The sequence below is a fragment of the Mchenga conophoros genome, linkage group LG13 (genome assembly GCF_057382185.1).
Source record: "Mchenga conophoros isolate Kocher_MC1m ecotype Shallow Benthic linkage group LG13, M_conophoros_male_GT1.1, whole genome shotgun sequence".
NCBI classification, from domain to species: domain Eukaryota; kingdom Metazoa; phylum Chordata; class Actinopteri; order Cichliformes; family Cichlidae; genus Mchenga; species Mchenga conophoros.
The window spans coordinates 21,912,241-21,926,778 of record NC_140538.1 but is presented as its reverse complement, the minus strand read 5'-3'; the positions used below and the strand labels follow the sequence as shown (position 1 = coordinate 21,926,778).

Below are 14,538 nucleotides of genomic sequence, written 5' to 3'. Positions count from 1 at the left end.
ACCTAATTCGCTATTGTTCCGTTTCTGGTAATAAGTGTGGACGGCTGTCCGATTCGGTTCAATCGCGCCACGTGAGCATGGGAGCTCTCCTCTTCCACAGCCTGCCTGCCTCCGGCTTTCTTATCCTCCACCCTCTCTTCAGCTCTAACCGCTGCTCTGTAGTGTCTTTGGTTGTCTTCTTTCCTAAAGCACTGCTATCCTTATCTCCTCTCCCCTCCTCAACACACTTATAATCCCTCTGTCCTCTCTACAAATCACAACCTTATCTAACTTCTTCCTATCCCTTTTGCCAAATTGCCTCTCATCTAGCTCTCTCTCCTCCTGTGAGTCTATCTAGGCCGTCTACTCCTTCTCCCTCTCCTTTTTTTTTTTTTTTTGCTCCTCTTCGTCTCCCGCCAACTTTGCTCCTTGTCTTCTCTTCTTTGCTACTGTGGCGCGACTCCCTCACGTGTCTGGTTTGGGTCTGGCTGTGGCGAGCCTGCTGACCAGTCACAACCAATCACCCAGCCAGAGACGTGGGAGGGAGCTCGGTGGGGAACAGGTGAAGTTGGGGCCAAACACCCCCTGGAGGAGCTGTTTATTAATGGGCCTTTCAGGGATGATTTCTATATTTAAACTGACTACATGGTGCATAGTGACAGGCAGACCAGAGTGAAGCAATCGTAAAGTATGTCTTTAAAAACAACAAAGTGTCCACAAGTACTCCAAAGCCACAAGAATTATTGGGCCCATTCCTCATAATCATCATCATTTTTAATGCACTTCCAGTGGAACAGATGGGCAAGAAAATCCACGGGCTTTGCTCCGTGTAAAAATTCATTTCTAAGTTTCAGCGAAAGCTACGAGGCTTAAGCTGCCTGATTTTCTAGGTATGAATAAATCCATCTTTTTCTCCCCTGATACCAATGATACTCAGAGTATCTGCATATGCTCAGATAACGGGGCTCTCTTTTCCTCTGCTTACTGCATGCAGCTCACTGTTATCTTTTTTATGGAAAGTAACACTATAACAGGGGATTAAAGTCTCAGACTGCAGAAACAGTCAATTTTATCATATCATTGAAAAGACAATGCAATTACTGGTCACATAATGGCCTGTATGGTGATTTAATATATCAGATCAGTGGAGTATTTTCTCTTTGAAGCTTTTCAATATTAATTGATCTCTTTCAGTTTCCTGGACAACATGTTTATGTTGAGCTGTAATAGTACGGCGAGCACTAAAATGACCGTAACTCTAGTCGATACACCCTTTAATCAGCTTTCTGTGAAGCTTTATAGCATGTTTAAGAGCCGTTTTTAAGGGAGGAGGTGGTTTTTAGGGGTTGGGGGCAATTGATTTGACGGTGCAAATTGAGATAGACGGGGAGGGGGAGGTACACCTTACTAATAACAGTTTAGACACCTTTCTGCCTTCAGAACTGCTTTAATTCTTCGTTGCATAGATTAAACAAGATTGGCTGCACATCCATGATGTGAATCTCCCGTTCCTCCACATCCCAAAGGAGCTATACTGGATCTGTCACCAGATCTGAGATCTGTTCAATATTGAGATATATATTGTGGTCACAGAGAGATAGACATGGTCAGCAACAATACTCAAGTTGGCTGTGGTGTTTAAAAAATGCTCAGTTGTTACTAAGGGCCCCAAAAGTGTCCCAAGAAAATCTCCTCCTCACCATTACACCACCATCAGCAGCCTAAACCACTGATGCAGGCAGCATGGATCCATGCTGACACTCATCAGACTAGGCAATGTTTTTTCAGTCTTCTATTGCCCAAGGTTGGTGAGCCTGTGTGAATTGTAACCTCAGTTATTTGTTGGAGTGGTATCAGCGTGGTTTTCTGTTGCTGTAGCTCATCTGCTTCAAGATTCATCGTGTTGTTCAGAGATGCTCTTCTGCAAATTTTGGTTGAAATAAGTGGATACTTGAGTAGCGTTGCCTTCCTATCAGCTCAAAGCAGCCTGACCCTTCTCCTCTGACCTCTGGCGTCAACAACAATACCACATTCAAAGTCACTTAAATCACCTTTTTTCCCCATTCTGAGGCTCAGTTTGAACTTCACCAGGTCATCTTCACCATGTCCACAGGCCTAAATGCAATGAGTGGCTGCCATGTGATTGGCTGATTAAATATTTGCATTAAAGAACAGTTGAACAGCCGTACCTACAAAAGTGAGCAGCTATGCCAGCCCTGATCTAAAAAGGCTGAAAACACAAATTGATTTATTTTAACACAGATAAATCTGATTTTTTTTTTTTATTAATAACAGATGTTACTAATTACTAATTAGAGGTCATTTCCTGAGTTCTAGGAAAGTTATTTTTACCCCACTCAATACATTGACCCCCAACAAATTGGATTTACAGCTATATAAGAAAAAAAAAAGATTTTTTAAAATATATTTTTTATGTTCAGGACTCTGTTTTTAGTCTGATGATGAACTAATGAATTAATCAGCAAATGCTTTCAGCACTAACTTAGACTTCCATGACTAATTTATTCTGCTTACTCTACAGCATGTAGTAAATCAGATGATATGCCATACATTATGCTTCCTTCAATCATGGTTTTCCCTTGCAGATGTAAATGTGTGTTTTCATCTGAGTCTCTTGATGATGTTTTGGCTTTCTGTCCCTCTTTCAGCCCTGGCTCCAGGTATGGGTGTAGCAGTCTACACGGTTCTCGTGGCCCTGCCGCTGAGCGTAATAATGGCACTGTGCGTGGGAGTGCTCGCATACCGCCGCAGATGCCGACATCTCCACGGAGACATCACCGATTCTTCATCAGCTCTCACCACCGCGTTCCACCCTGGCAACTACAAACCTCCCAGACAGGGTGAGTTTGCACACGCATGCACACTCGCGTGAGTCGGCAGGTATTTGCACTCAATTATTTTTTGCATTATTCCTTTTTTCCCCACAGCTATTCTCGTGTTTTTCTTATTTTCATAGAAACACTGTCCCTGCTCATTTTTATCATCGCGTTGCTATTTATATCATCCCATAAATTAATTCTCTTATACCATTATCTCCTCTCAGTCAGCTCTCCATTCTTTACTGCGTTACATTTTTTACATTTTAAACATTCGTCATGGTGTCCTTTCTCTTGCTCTTGCCATCAAATATTAATTAGCAACATTAATCCATTCCACTGGCGTCACTTTCGGCTCTCTCAGCCCTGCTCGTGTCATTTCTAGTGATAAGCTCCTCTCTTCTCCCGTACCCACAGATAACCCTCACCCTCTACATCCCTCAGCTCCTCCAGATCTGACAGCCACAGCGGGGGCTTTCCGTGGGCCGCTCTTCTCCCTCCAACAAGGGGTCAACGACAGCCCCCACAAAATCCCCATGACCACCTCTCCGTTGCTGGACCCCCTGCCCAGCCTGAAAATCAAGGTGTATAACTCCTCCACGCTTTCTTCCCTGGAGCTTCCCAATGACATAAGCTCAGGTGACGGAGAGATCCTCAGCTTAAAGTCGGTGGGTACCGTGGGCAGAGAGCGAGAGTATCACACCCACACGCTATCCAGAGAGGCTGGGTTGAGTACAAGCGCCACGCTTGGAAATCTAGGAGGACGCCTCACTATTCCCAATACAGGTACAAAGCTGATTTGTAGCTAGTGATAACTAAAGACACCTTTAGATGCATTGAAGACAAGATAAGTCATGACCCCCTTCTCTTTTTTAGGTGTAAGTTTGCTGGTCCCCCCTGGCACAATCCCCCAGGGGAAGTTCTATGAAATGTACCTCATCATCAACAAGTGGGACAAAACAACGTGAGTGCCCCTTAGTTCTTTAATTCTTTATTTCTCTTATCTGTTTCACCCATAGAAGGCAGAATAGACCTTAGTCTCACCTCAATCAGAAAACTTTCCGTTGCAAGACTCGCTTCCACTTCTGAGCACAAAAATATCAACAACTTGTCCCAGCCTTTAACTTAAAATTGAAGAAGCTACTTTCAGCTGCTCCCTTATTCGTAAGGGTTCACCACGGCGGGTAGTTCCTGGTGTTTGATTTAAGTTAGGATGTTCCAAACATATCTGCCATTTTCTTTTAAAAATGAAGCGTGTGCATGTGTGTGATATCTACAGGTTACCCTCTGAGGGCAGTCAGACTGTACTCAGTCCTGTGGTGAGCTGTGGTCCATCTGGTATGCTGCTGAATCGCCCCGTTGCCCTTACTTTGCCACACTGTGCCCAACTAGACACGCCAACACCTGACTGGACTCTCACACTGAAAACGCAAACGCATCAAGGAGCATGGGAGGTGAGAGAGCCTCACGCTGGTATCAAATGATGAATGCCTTCCCTTTTTTTTGCTCTTTTTTTGTGTCACTGATTGCTCCTTTTATCCCTGTTCAGGAGGTGCTGACTGTAGGGGAGGAGACTTTGTCGTCCCCATGCTACCTGCAGCTGGAGGAGGAGTGCTGTCACGTTCTCATGGAGCAGCTAGGAACATATGGCCTTGTGGGCCAGTCGTGCCCTCCACAGCCTGCCTGCAAGCGCCTGCAGCTGGCTCTCTTCGCCCCCCGCGCACCATGCCTCTCCCTGGATTACAGCCTCCGGATCTACTGTATCCATGACACCCCACATGCACTCAAGGTGCTGCTCTCATGTTTATGCATCTGTGTGGGTTTATATTACTGTCTCCTCACGTGCACTTTAAGCTGTTCACCCTGTTGCTTGCCTGCGATTTCCTGTCTCTGTTGCTTTCTATTCATTTGTCTTTCTGCTCTCCCGAAGCATTTTCCTATACTCGAAAACATTCCAAAATTAATTAGGTCTTATTTATTCCACGTTTTTTATTTCCTTAGCAAAACATGGTACCCATACACATATACAGTGGGACTTCCAAAGGTGTGTAAACTTAAAAATAAATAAATACTCATCAGATAAGCTGAAAAATACCCTTGTTTGAGTTGATTATGTCACTAAAGAGAGATATAACACGACTCTGAAGACATGCGAAGCAAAAAATAATGTAACACAAAAGATCCTGCATAAGACTTGGACATGCAAAACCAAAAAGCATAGCAAGAAATAAAATTAAATGAACTATAAATAGAAAATAACATAGACAAGGTGTATTATATTGAAGCATGTCACGGAATAAAAACATTAAAAGTTAATATAACTTATTTCCATAGTGGTTCTGGGCGATAGAGGAGTACCATCCCCTTTCAACTCTGCAGATTCATCTCATTTCTCCAAATTAAATTTGGTGCAATACATTGAGTTTTCATGTCCCGCAGGAAGCAACGGCTCAAAATAGTAGAGCAAAATACAAAAACTATACCAAACACAAAGTGAGTGTTCAGTGGAAAAATATTTTTCCTCTCTCAGACCAGCCAGGATAGTAAACACGAGTGCGCTGTGTGCAGTATATTGGCATCCCGCTGCATGATTTCTGGCTGGAAAAGTTCAAACAGCTTTTAAACTGTTAGCTCAGAGCATTTCCATTTGGACACATTTTAATTAGGCATCTTTTGAAAGCATGATCTTGCAATGCGAGGGGATGAGCCCGCGCTAAAACCAAATAAATAAAGCCCTAAGCCCGTCTTCTATGGCTTTCTGTGCAGGAGGTGCTGGATTTGGAGAGGAGTCTGGGTGGAGTTTTGCTGGAAGATCCCAAGCCGCTGCTCTTCAAAGATAGCTACCACAATCTGCGACTGTCCATCCACGACATTCCCCACACTTACTGGAGAAGCAAACTTCTGGCCAAGTACCAGGTGACATAATGCAGCAGACTCGTTATAGATATATGCATATATATATATACATAATATGCATTATATGTATGCCTGAAGTCCAACTGATATTCACCAGATTTCTAAATAACCTTATCACATCAACATCATTAGGCATTGCAGATTTGCAGCATTTAGGTTTTTGATGTCACAGACCTAAACTGTTTTTGACATTTCATGATTGTGGTTTTAAGTGAAACACCACCACACTCATGTTCTTTGTGAAATGACTTGTTTCTTCCATCAGTCCAGTCTGGCGGCACGTGAATAGAAGAGAACAGAACACAGAAGCTTTAAAAAAGCTGATACAGACCAGTGACAAATTAAGGTGTCTTTTTAAATTGCAGGGCAGCTGAGCACTGGCTCTAAAAAGTCTCTGGCAGTCTACTGAAGTGATTAAACAGTGTTTTTTAAAAAGATATTCCCTCATTTAGGGTTTTAATCATGGTGGCGGCGAGAGCTGTCTAAAACCTCAGTCCAAAATCTCCCATAGGTGTTCAGTTGGCTTGAGCTCTGATGATAGTGATGACCATGGCATATAATTTAAACATTTTCATGCCATAAGGATGGGGACATTGTCATCCACAGACCGACCACTCCCACCAGGATAGAAAGGTTTCATTTAAGGATGAAGCTGATCGCTCATGCCAACTTTATACTGTGCAGTAGCCTGCAAAATTATACCAGCAAAATGCCTCCCACAGCTAAACAAAACAACCAGATCAACTCACTGGGGTGCTCAGGCTTTTCCTTTAATTTGTCATAATGAGCAGTACTACACAAGCTTAAACAGTAATCTTGCTTCATTTCAATAAGAGGGCTATTTTACAAATGTTATAGCATACTTGACTGCTGTAAACACTCAAAGTCTCTCCTGCATTCTTTTCGCAGGAAGATTGCAGTCTGAACCGTTTCTGAATAAACAAACAGAAAATCTGATAGCGCTTCTAATTTATGGACAGTGCGATTTAGAAATAAATTATCCTCCAACGCACAGAGACCCAGTTGGTGGAAACACCCACTATCAAAATAAAGCATACTGCACAGACCTTTAATGGAAACTGCATTCTAGATGATCCCAGATTGTGCTGCTCGGGAAGAGGTCGCTTTAATCACAGTGGTAGAGAGCCTTTTTTTTCCTGGCTTTTCCTGTTTACCACTTTTGTCTGTGTGACAGGAGATACCGTTTTATCACATTTGGAGTGGCAGTCAGAGACCCCTGCATTGCACCTTCAGCCTGGAGAGAGGCAGCCTGGCTGTGTCTCAGCTCACCTGTAAGATCTGCGTCCGGCAGGTGGAAGGGGAGGGACAGATATTCCAGCTGCACACTGACATCCAGGAGGTAATGGTGACGTCTGAGAAAATGCTTGCGCACACATGCGCACACACAGATAACGCTGCAATGCAGCTGCACAGTTACTCCAATCAATACAAAGGTTGGTCTCAGTGCTTCTCGACGCCTCTGTTCTTCCAGACTTTACCTCCGCACTCGCCCCTCCCCTCAGGAGGAACGTGCCTACCTTCCTCTCAAGTGGGACCTTATGCCTTTCGCTTGCCTGACTCCATCCGCCAGAAAATCTGCGCCAGTTTGGATGCACCCAGCGCTCGAGGATGTGACTGGAGGCTACTGGCTCACAGTCTGGGCTTTGACAGGTCAGATAAAGCACGTTTGTTACTTGAGTTGCATTCTAAAACGACTGTAGGAGCTGCAGTGTTCATCATTGTCTGATATGAGATGATTTAAAGAGGCCTCAGAGGTCAGTTTAGAATTGGGTTTAAGTGAATTAAATTTAGACAGACGACTATGAAAAGTCATGTTATATCTGCCCATACTGATTAGAATCTCAAAAGCTGGGCTTGAATATTAAGTTAAAAAATATGATTCAGTCATGCGTGTTATATAATGTTACAAAAATCCATCTTGCTAATTATCTAACCATGCCTTTGAAATATGATGCTTAGCTGGGTATCAGTATTGGAGTGTCAGAGGTTTTTCCTCCAGTATGTGCAACATCCAGTAATGACCAAAAAAAGAAAAAAGAAAAAGATAATCAGTGATGAAGGACTGTTTTTGCTCTCTCCTTTTTCTTCTCACGACTTGCGCCTTCTTTCCTTCATCCAGGTATTTGAACTACTTTGCCACAAAGCCCAGCCCCACAGGTGTTCTGCTGGACTTATGGGAAGCATGTCACCAAGGTGACGCAGACTTGGTCTCTCTGGCGACCGCACTGGAGGAGATGGGCAAAAGTGAGGTGCTAGTTGTCATGACAACTGATGGGGATTGTTGATTGGTCAAGAAACAAGAGAGCAAGACTTTTTTTTTCCTCTCTCACCACCACCGCAATGAAAATACCTGCCTATGAATGAATATGCACACACGCCAGCGCAAATCATAAACCCACAGAGCATTTTGGTTGCTTCACATAAACTTTATTACCTCTGCCTCATTTCCCTTTTCACTGGCCCTGAGAAGATCAGCCACTGTAGCTCCATGGCCACCATAACATATTCCCATGCGTGCCATCCACCTGCTAACCCGATTCGGCTTGAGCCCTCCAAAGCAACGTTGCATCTGCGAGGTATAAAAAAAAAACTATCCGAGGGTACCAAGGCATAAAGTGGCTCTAAAGTTGTCTGTCAGACATGGTGTTGACTGCCTTTGAATGTTGAAAATGGCTCCATGCTTGTATATATAAATATGAGTGCTTTGGGAAAAAATGGAAACGTTCATGTATTCAGCACGCTGAAGCACGCACAACGACACAAACGCTAACGCGGGATGGCCTGTGTTTCAGTAGCAGCATGAAAGTGCATGATTTAAGAACACCCTCACCTCATGGCAGAGGACTTTTGTTTCTTCATTGTCATCGCCATGTGTGCGCTGAAGGACAGGCAGCACCGACCTGCCTCCAGCCTCCCCAGACTGCACACACTCCAACACACACACAGGCAGAGCAGTCATTAATCGGCTCTGAAGCAGGCAGGCTAGGATTTCTCATCTAACTGCTTCGACTGATGACAAATCGTGTAACGATCGAACCCTCAAGGTTCGGATTTTTTGGGCGTAAAAAAAAAAGCTGCCTCTCCTATGTTGTAGAAGTGCGAATTTTTGAAGTTTGCTTCAGAATTGGCGAATAACTAGACTGACTCTTTATACCAACAAACGCCTCAAAGCCTTGGCATATCATTCCGACTCACAGGGGTGTTTCTCTTTCATCTCTCCTTGCATTCCTCTTACGCTCTGCCACACTTCAATCTTTTGAGAATAAACTGCAGGAGAGCTTTCTGGTCATCCCTTAAAAAAACATCAACAAAAACAAAGTTTCCTTTGGGGAACGCTTTCATTTATTGTCCAGATTTGTGGATTCTTTGTTTTCTGTTTCTTTTCCTTTTACTGTCACTGGTGTTACGATCATGTAGAGCCTGTTTTAACATCTGTGCTTGTTTAGGCTACTGATCTGCTGTGTATTATTTTTTTGATCCTAGTAGAGCACGCCAAAATTGGAGAGTTAGGACACAGTGGATGTCTCTCTTGTGAATAACAAAACTATGTTTATTTCTGGGTTGTTTTTTTTTTAAATCTTGTGCATCAATTCAAAAAATGTAAAATATAATCTGTAAGACATGATTGGACGGGGGGTCAAGTGTCCTGATGAATTTGCTGCACGCTGTAATTTGAAGGCTTTGCTGTAATTGAAGGCCATTTCCCGAGATCACACATGATTGTAGGATAGAATAGCCCTGCTTTGAATCAAATGGGCAGCAAGGGGACCGTGAAACTTACCTCAATCTGTTCTCTGTCCCCCACTTATCTATATGTCCATATGTCCATGCATCGCCCTGTAGCTCATTCTGCCTCCCTTCTCTCAACTCTTTTAATCTGCCTGCTTTGTGGTCAGGGTCCTCAATCTGTTTGCATTGTCACTATTGTTCCGTCAGCTTAAATGCTTTCGTCTGTAACATTATCTTTGCCTAAGTTCTGTGTTATTGAGTCTTTTTTATCCCTCTAAGCAAAAAAAGTGTTCATATCTTAAAACAACCACAAGAACCAAAACACAGGCAGTATCCCTCCTCCTCAGCAGTGAGTCATGTCACTGTTTTGTGTGAATGAACCGTGTGTGTGCGCATATGTGTGTGTGTATGTGAGAGTGGATGTGTGTGGGCAGGTGGGTGTGCGCGTACAGTATGTGCACATTCTTAAGATCTGTCATTTCTCTTTGTAAGTGCTATGCAAGTACATAAGAAAAAGTGAAGCGTTTTGACTTCTTTTGTTTCCTGGAAGAGTAAGATTCTATTTTTTCAGATCAGGACATTGACAGGGTTTTGATTTTGTATCCTAAATTGGTTTAGGAGTAGTTTTAAAATTTTTTCGGTGATGCTAGTCTGTGTGGGGATTCTCCATCCGGAGAACAATTGGATCACTGACCAAGAAAGCTGCTACCTTAAAACAAAAAAGCACACGTGGAAAAACAAAGTGGCACAGCGACTGACATGACGACCTCGTGCCCTGCAGGTCTTTGCCCTGAGGAAAAATACCTGGACACAATCTGTTCAGTACTTTGGATCCCTGAACACTGCAGGACTTTTTTTCTTTCCACAAGTCTTGTTACAGAGACTGACTAGCTGTAGAGTACAGTGTTTATTTGTCCAGATTTTTTGAGTGTCTGCTGGATCTTTGGCCATATCTCTGGATAATTTATGCTGGAGCTGTACTGGATTCAAAACGTGCTCCCGTCAAAGAGAGAAAAAAACTACCCTTTGTTCAAGAAGACAGACATTTTTACAAAAAACACCCAAAAACAAAACTAAAAAAAACTAAAACTAAATGGATTCAGTGACATGATTTCATCTCTGTAAAGTACTAATTGTAAATAAATGTCTAGCCTTCTTACCTGTAACTAAATATAATTTTTATGCAATAAATTATATTTCTTAGTTTAACAGCTGTGTGTTTGTGTTTTGCTCTTTATTGCACTAAAGCCTGCTATTGCACTGCCATATCTCAAATAATGCATAGAGCTAATTGCGAGCTTCTTCAGCGCTTAGTACTTAGCACTGAAGGACAGAATTACAGTTAAATGGCATCTGTGGTTTTGTCAATTACACCCATTTTCACAGAAAATGCAGAGCTGCTCAACCTGTCCCTCTTTACCTCACACTTCACTGGAAAATTCCCTTTAGGTCCATTTAGCTTTAAAAGCTTTTAACTGGCAGGCCGTCTGGTCTTCACATTAACATGGTCTTGGAGGTACTGATAGTGGCCTTTAAAGACTGCCTTGGGTGTTTAGATTGAGGATTCTAACCTCAGTTTTCCTTTATGACTGGGCAATGAGTGGGAAATGATCAGATGAGGCTCTCATATCGAGAAAATATTGTGTCATCTCTATATGGAGCGTGCGTTGCTGTAAGATAGACAACACTTTGCACCTGTTTCATTGGTGGCTGACAGTGCGTGAGATAACTGAACCTTGTATAGTGTATAAAATGCTGGTATAAAAGCTGACTGTAGCTTCAGCCCTGCACAGGATGTTTTTGTATTTTAAAGAAAAGAAAATGAGAACATGCAGCATTAACTAAACATAATTTTCTCCTTTTTCGCATGATAACAGTCATCGCTGAGCCTACAGCATTTTAAATAAGTGTGTGACCATATGAAGAGCACTTCAGGCGCTGGTGTGAAACATTCACCCAGAACTAGCCTGTCAGTGGTTCCAGTCCAGCCCACTGTGAAGCCATTAATAATTCAGGTTTCCCAATAAAATACACTGCTATTCCTGGTGTGGTGATGCCAGCGCTACTACTCTGCCCCTGAACTCTATGGAAAGTTATTATTTTTAAATTCTGGTGAGTGTTTATGGGTTAGTTCCCAAAACACTGTAGATGTGAAGCTTTTGTGTCTGTGCTCTGTAATGCTCGTGTAATGACAGCAGGCTGAATGAATAAAGAGTAATGGGGGTTTGGGGGAGGGGGGTCATCATAACTAGGTTACAGTTGCTTTACTGGTTCACCCTAGTAAAAGATCAAACTGAGCTCTATAGTAATGTGCGAAAGTCTTGAGCCAGCCCTCCATCATTTATTTTTATTTTGCTTCCAAGGAGCCAGACTTTCTTGTCATTTTTAAAGTAAAGTTAAAGTGATCTTGAGCAACAGGCTGTGTGACATCAGCTGCTTTTTCACTCATTTGCAACCCATACGGTAATGTTTTGGTTTCATTTGTTAAGCCTCGCCATATCTGAGCATGGTGTGCGCTGTGTCCTTAAAAGAATTTAAGGGAACTGAACAAGTGGAAGACAAAAAAAAATCTAAACAAAACAAATAAACATTCTCTACAGCAGATGAATAGTATCTGAAAGTAATGAACTGAATACATATCAAAAAAGATCCGGCAAAGACCTGATGCAGGATACAGAGATGTATCTGGCACTCAGTTGATCCATCTACTGGTCACTAAAGCTTCATCAGAAATGGTCTCAGTGGATGGGTGGCTGTCAAGAAAAAGACTGAGGTATGACAAATTACACAAGAACTGTGCTAAAAGTCTGTGGTAACCGCTCAAGTTATTATCAATATGTATGGAAAAGGTCAGGAGACAAGTACAACAGAGTATCTAAAGCCATCTGTAAAACAGAGTGGAGGCTACATTTCCACCAGTGGTGTTGTGGATCTTGTTAAAAGTCATGGAATTATGAACGCAGAAAAGATTTTGATCCATCACGTGATACTGTCTATAAAGCATCTGATTGACTGTGGATTCATTTTTATAGTATGACAGTGATCCCAAATAGAATGCCGGTACAGTGAAAGAATACCTGGACGGAAAAACGCACAGTGGAACACTATCAGTCATGGATTGGAGCCTGAACATAAAAAATGTTGAAGCAGTGTAGGATCATCTTCACAGGGAACAAAACAAAAGGCAGCAAACATACTAAGAAGAGCTTTGAATATTCTTCAAGAAGCTGGAAGAACTATTCCTGACGACTATTTAAAGAAATGACAAAAAAGCTTTACTAAAAGATTTCAGGCTGTGTTGAAGAATAAAGGTGATCACACCAAATATTGACTTTCAAACTTGTTAGAAGCCTACCTTACTGTGTGTTTTTCTTTATATAATTTATGTTTGTGCACGTTTCAATAAATCGCTGCTTCTCCTCCCTGTTTTGCTCGTGTTTTTCTTCTTACAGGTGTTGGAATTGTTCTATACAAGAGAGGTACACGACGAGACCTGTGGATGTGTTGTTCTACAGTGCCCTCTCCAGGCAAATATGGGCTAATGATTTAAGCATTATTTTTTTATGCATTTATTTTATTGGAGTGATAAATGTGATATATGCACAAAGCCACAATATTTAACATGACTCCTTTTTTGCAAGAGAGAAAACAATATCAAGAAAAGTTTGAAACTGTACTCCCGTCACATATAGACATAACTGACACTTTTACGTCAGCAAGGAAAGATGACTTTACAACTGAGATCTACATATTGTATTACATTATAATTTGTTAGTTTGATTAAAGAAGCGGCACAAATCAATTACTACACTGCATTACTCTTTCACCATGGCTGTATTCTATATACAGTGGGGCAAAAAAGTATTTAGTCAGCCACCGATTGTGCAAGTTCCCCCACTTAAAATGATGACAGAGGTCAGTAATTTGCACCAGAGGTACACTTCAACTGTGAGACACAGAATGTGAAAAAAAATCCATGAATTCACATGGTAGGATTTGTAAAGAATTTATTCGTAAATCAGGGTGGAAAATAAGTATTTGGTCACCTCAAACAAGGAAAATCTCTGGCTCTCACAGACCTGTAACGTCTTCTGTAAGAAGCTTTTCTGTCCCCCACTCGTTACCTGTATGAATGGCACCTGTTTGAACTCATCATCTGTATAAAAGACACCTGTCCACAGCCTCAAACAGTCAGACTCCAAACTCCGCCATGGCCAAGACCAAAGAGCTTTCGAAGGACACCAGGAAAAGTATTGTAGACCTGCACCAGACTGGGAAGAGTGAATCTACAATAGGCAAGCAGCTTGGTGTGAAAAAATCAACTGTGGGAGCAATCATCAGAAAATGGAAGACATACAAGACCACTGATAATCTCCCTCGATCTGGGGCTCCACGCAAGATCTCATCCCGTGGGGTCAAAATGATCATGAGAACGGTGAGCAAAGATCCCAGAACCACACGGGGGGACCTGGTGAATGACCTGCAGAGAGCTGGGACCAAAGTAACAAAGGTCACCATCAGTAACACACTACAACGGCAGGGAATCAAATCCCGCAGTGCCAGACGTGTTCCGCTGCTGAAGCCAGTGCATGTCCAGGCCCGTCTGAAGTTTGCCAGAGAGCACATGGATGATACAGCAGAGGATTGGGAGAATGTCATGTGGTCAGATGAAACCAAAGTAGAACTTTTTGGTATAAACTTAACTCGTCGTGTTTGGAGGAAGAAGAATACTGAGTTGCATCCCAAGAACACCATACCTACTGTGAAGCATGGGGGTGGAAACATCATGCTATGGGGCTGTTTTTCTGCCAAGGGGACAGGACGACTGATCCGTGTTAAGGACAGAATGAATGGGGCCATGTATCGTGAGATTTTGAGCCAAAACCTCCTTCCATCAGTGAGAACTTTGAAGATGAAACGAGGCTGGGTCTTCCAACATGACAATGATCCAAAACACACCGCCCGGGCAACAAAGGAGTGGCTCCGTAAGAAGCATTTGAAAGTCCTGGAGTGGCCTAGCCAGTCTCCAGACCTCAACCCCATAGAAAATCTGTGG

The 14,538-nt window shown here is 42.5% G+C and overlaps 1 protein-coding gene across 4 annotated transcripts in view; it reads left to right on the top strand.

The window, feature by feature from the left end:
* Positions 1–10,691, top strand: part of unc5b (unc-5 netrin receptor B) — a 54,005-nt gene extending 43,314 nt beyond the window's left edge. For 2 of the 4 annotated variants that reach the window (XM_085297215.1, XM_085297218.1), the window contains 8 exons: positions 2,649–2,840; positions 3,234–3,602; positions 3,693–3,780; positions 4,096–4,270; positions 4,366–4,605; positions 5,583–5,732; positions 6,928–7,403; positions 7,873–10,691. In XM_085297215.1, the coding sequence (XP_085153341.1) occupies positions 2,649–2,840; positions 3,234–3,602; positions 3,693–3,780; positions 4,096–4,270; positions 4,366–4,605; positions 5,583–5,732; positions 6,928–7,403; positions 7,873–8,038 (1,856 nt within the window). In that variant the 3' untranslated portion in view covers positions 8,039–10,691. The remainder of the gene's footprint in view (positions 1–2,648; positions 2,841–3,233; positions 3,603–3,692; positions 3,781–4,095; positions 4,271–4,365; positions 4,606–5,582; positions 5,733–6,927; positions 7,404–7,872) is intronic. The other 2 variants (XM_085297219.1, XM_085297217.1) reach the window with 2 other exon arrangements.
* Positions 10,692–14,538: the final 3,847 nt, after the last annotated feature.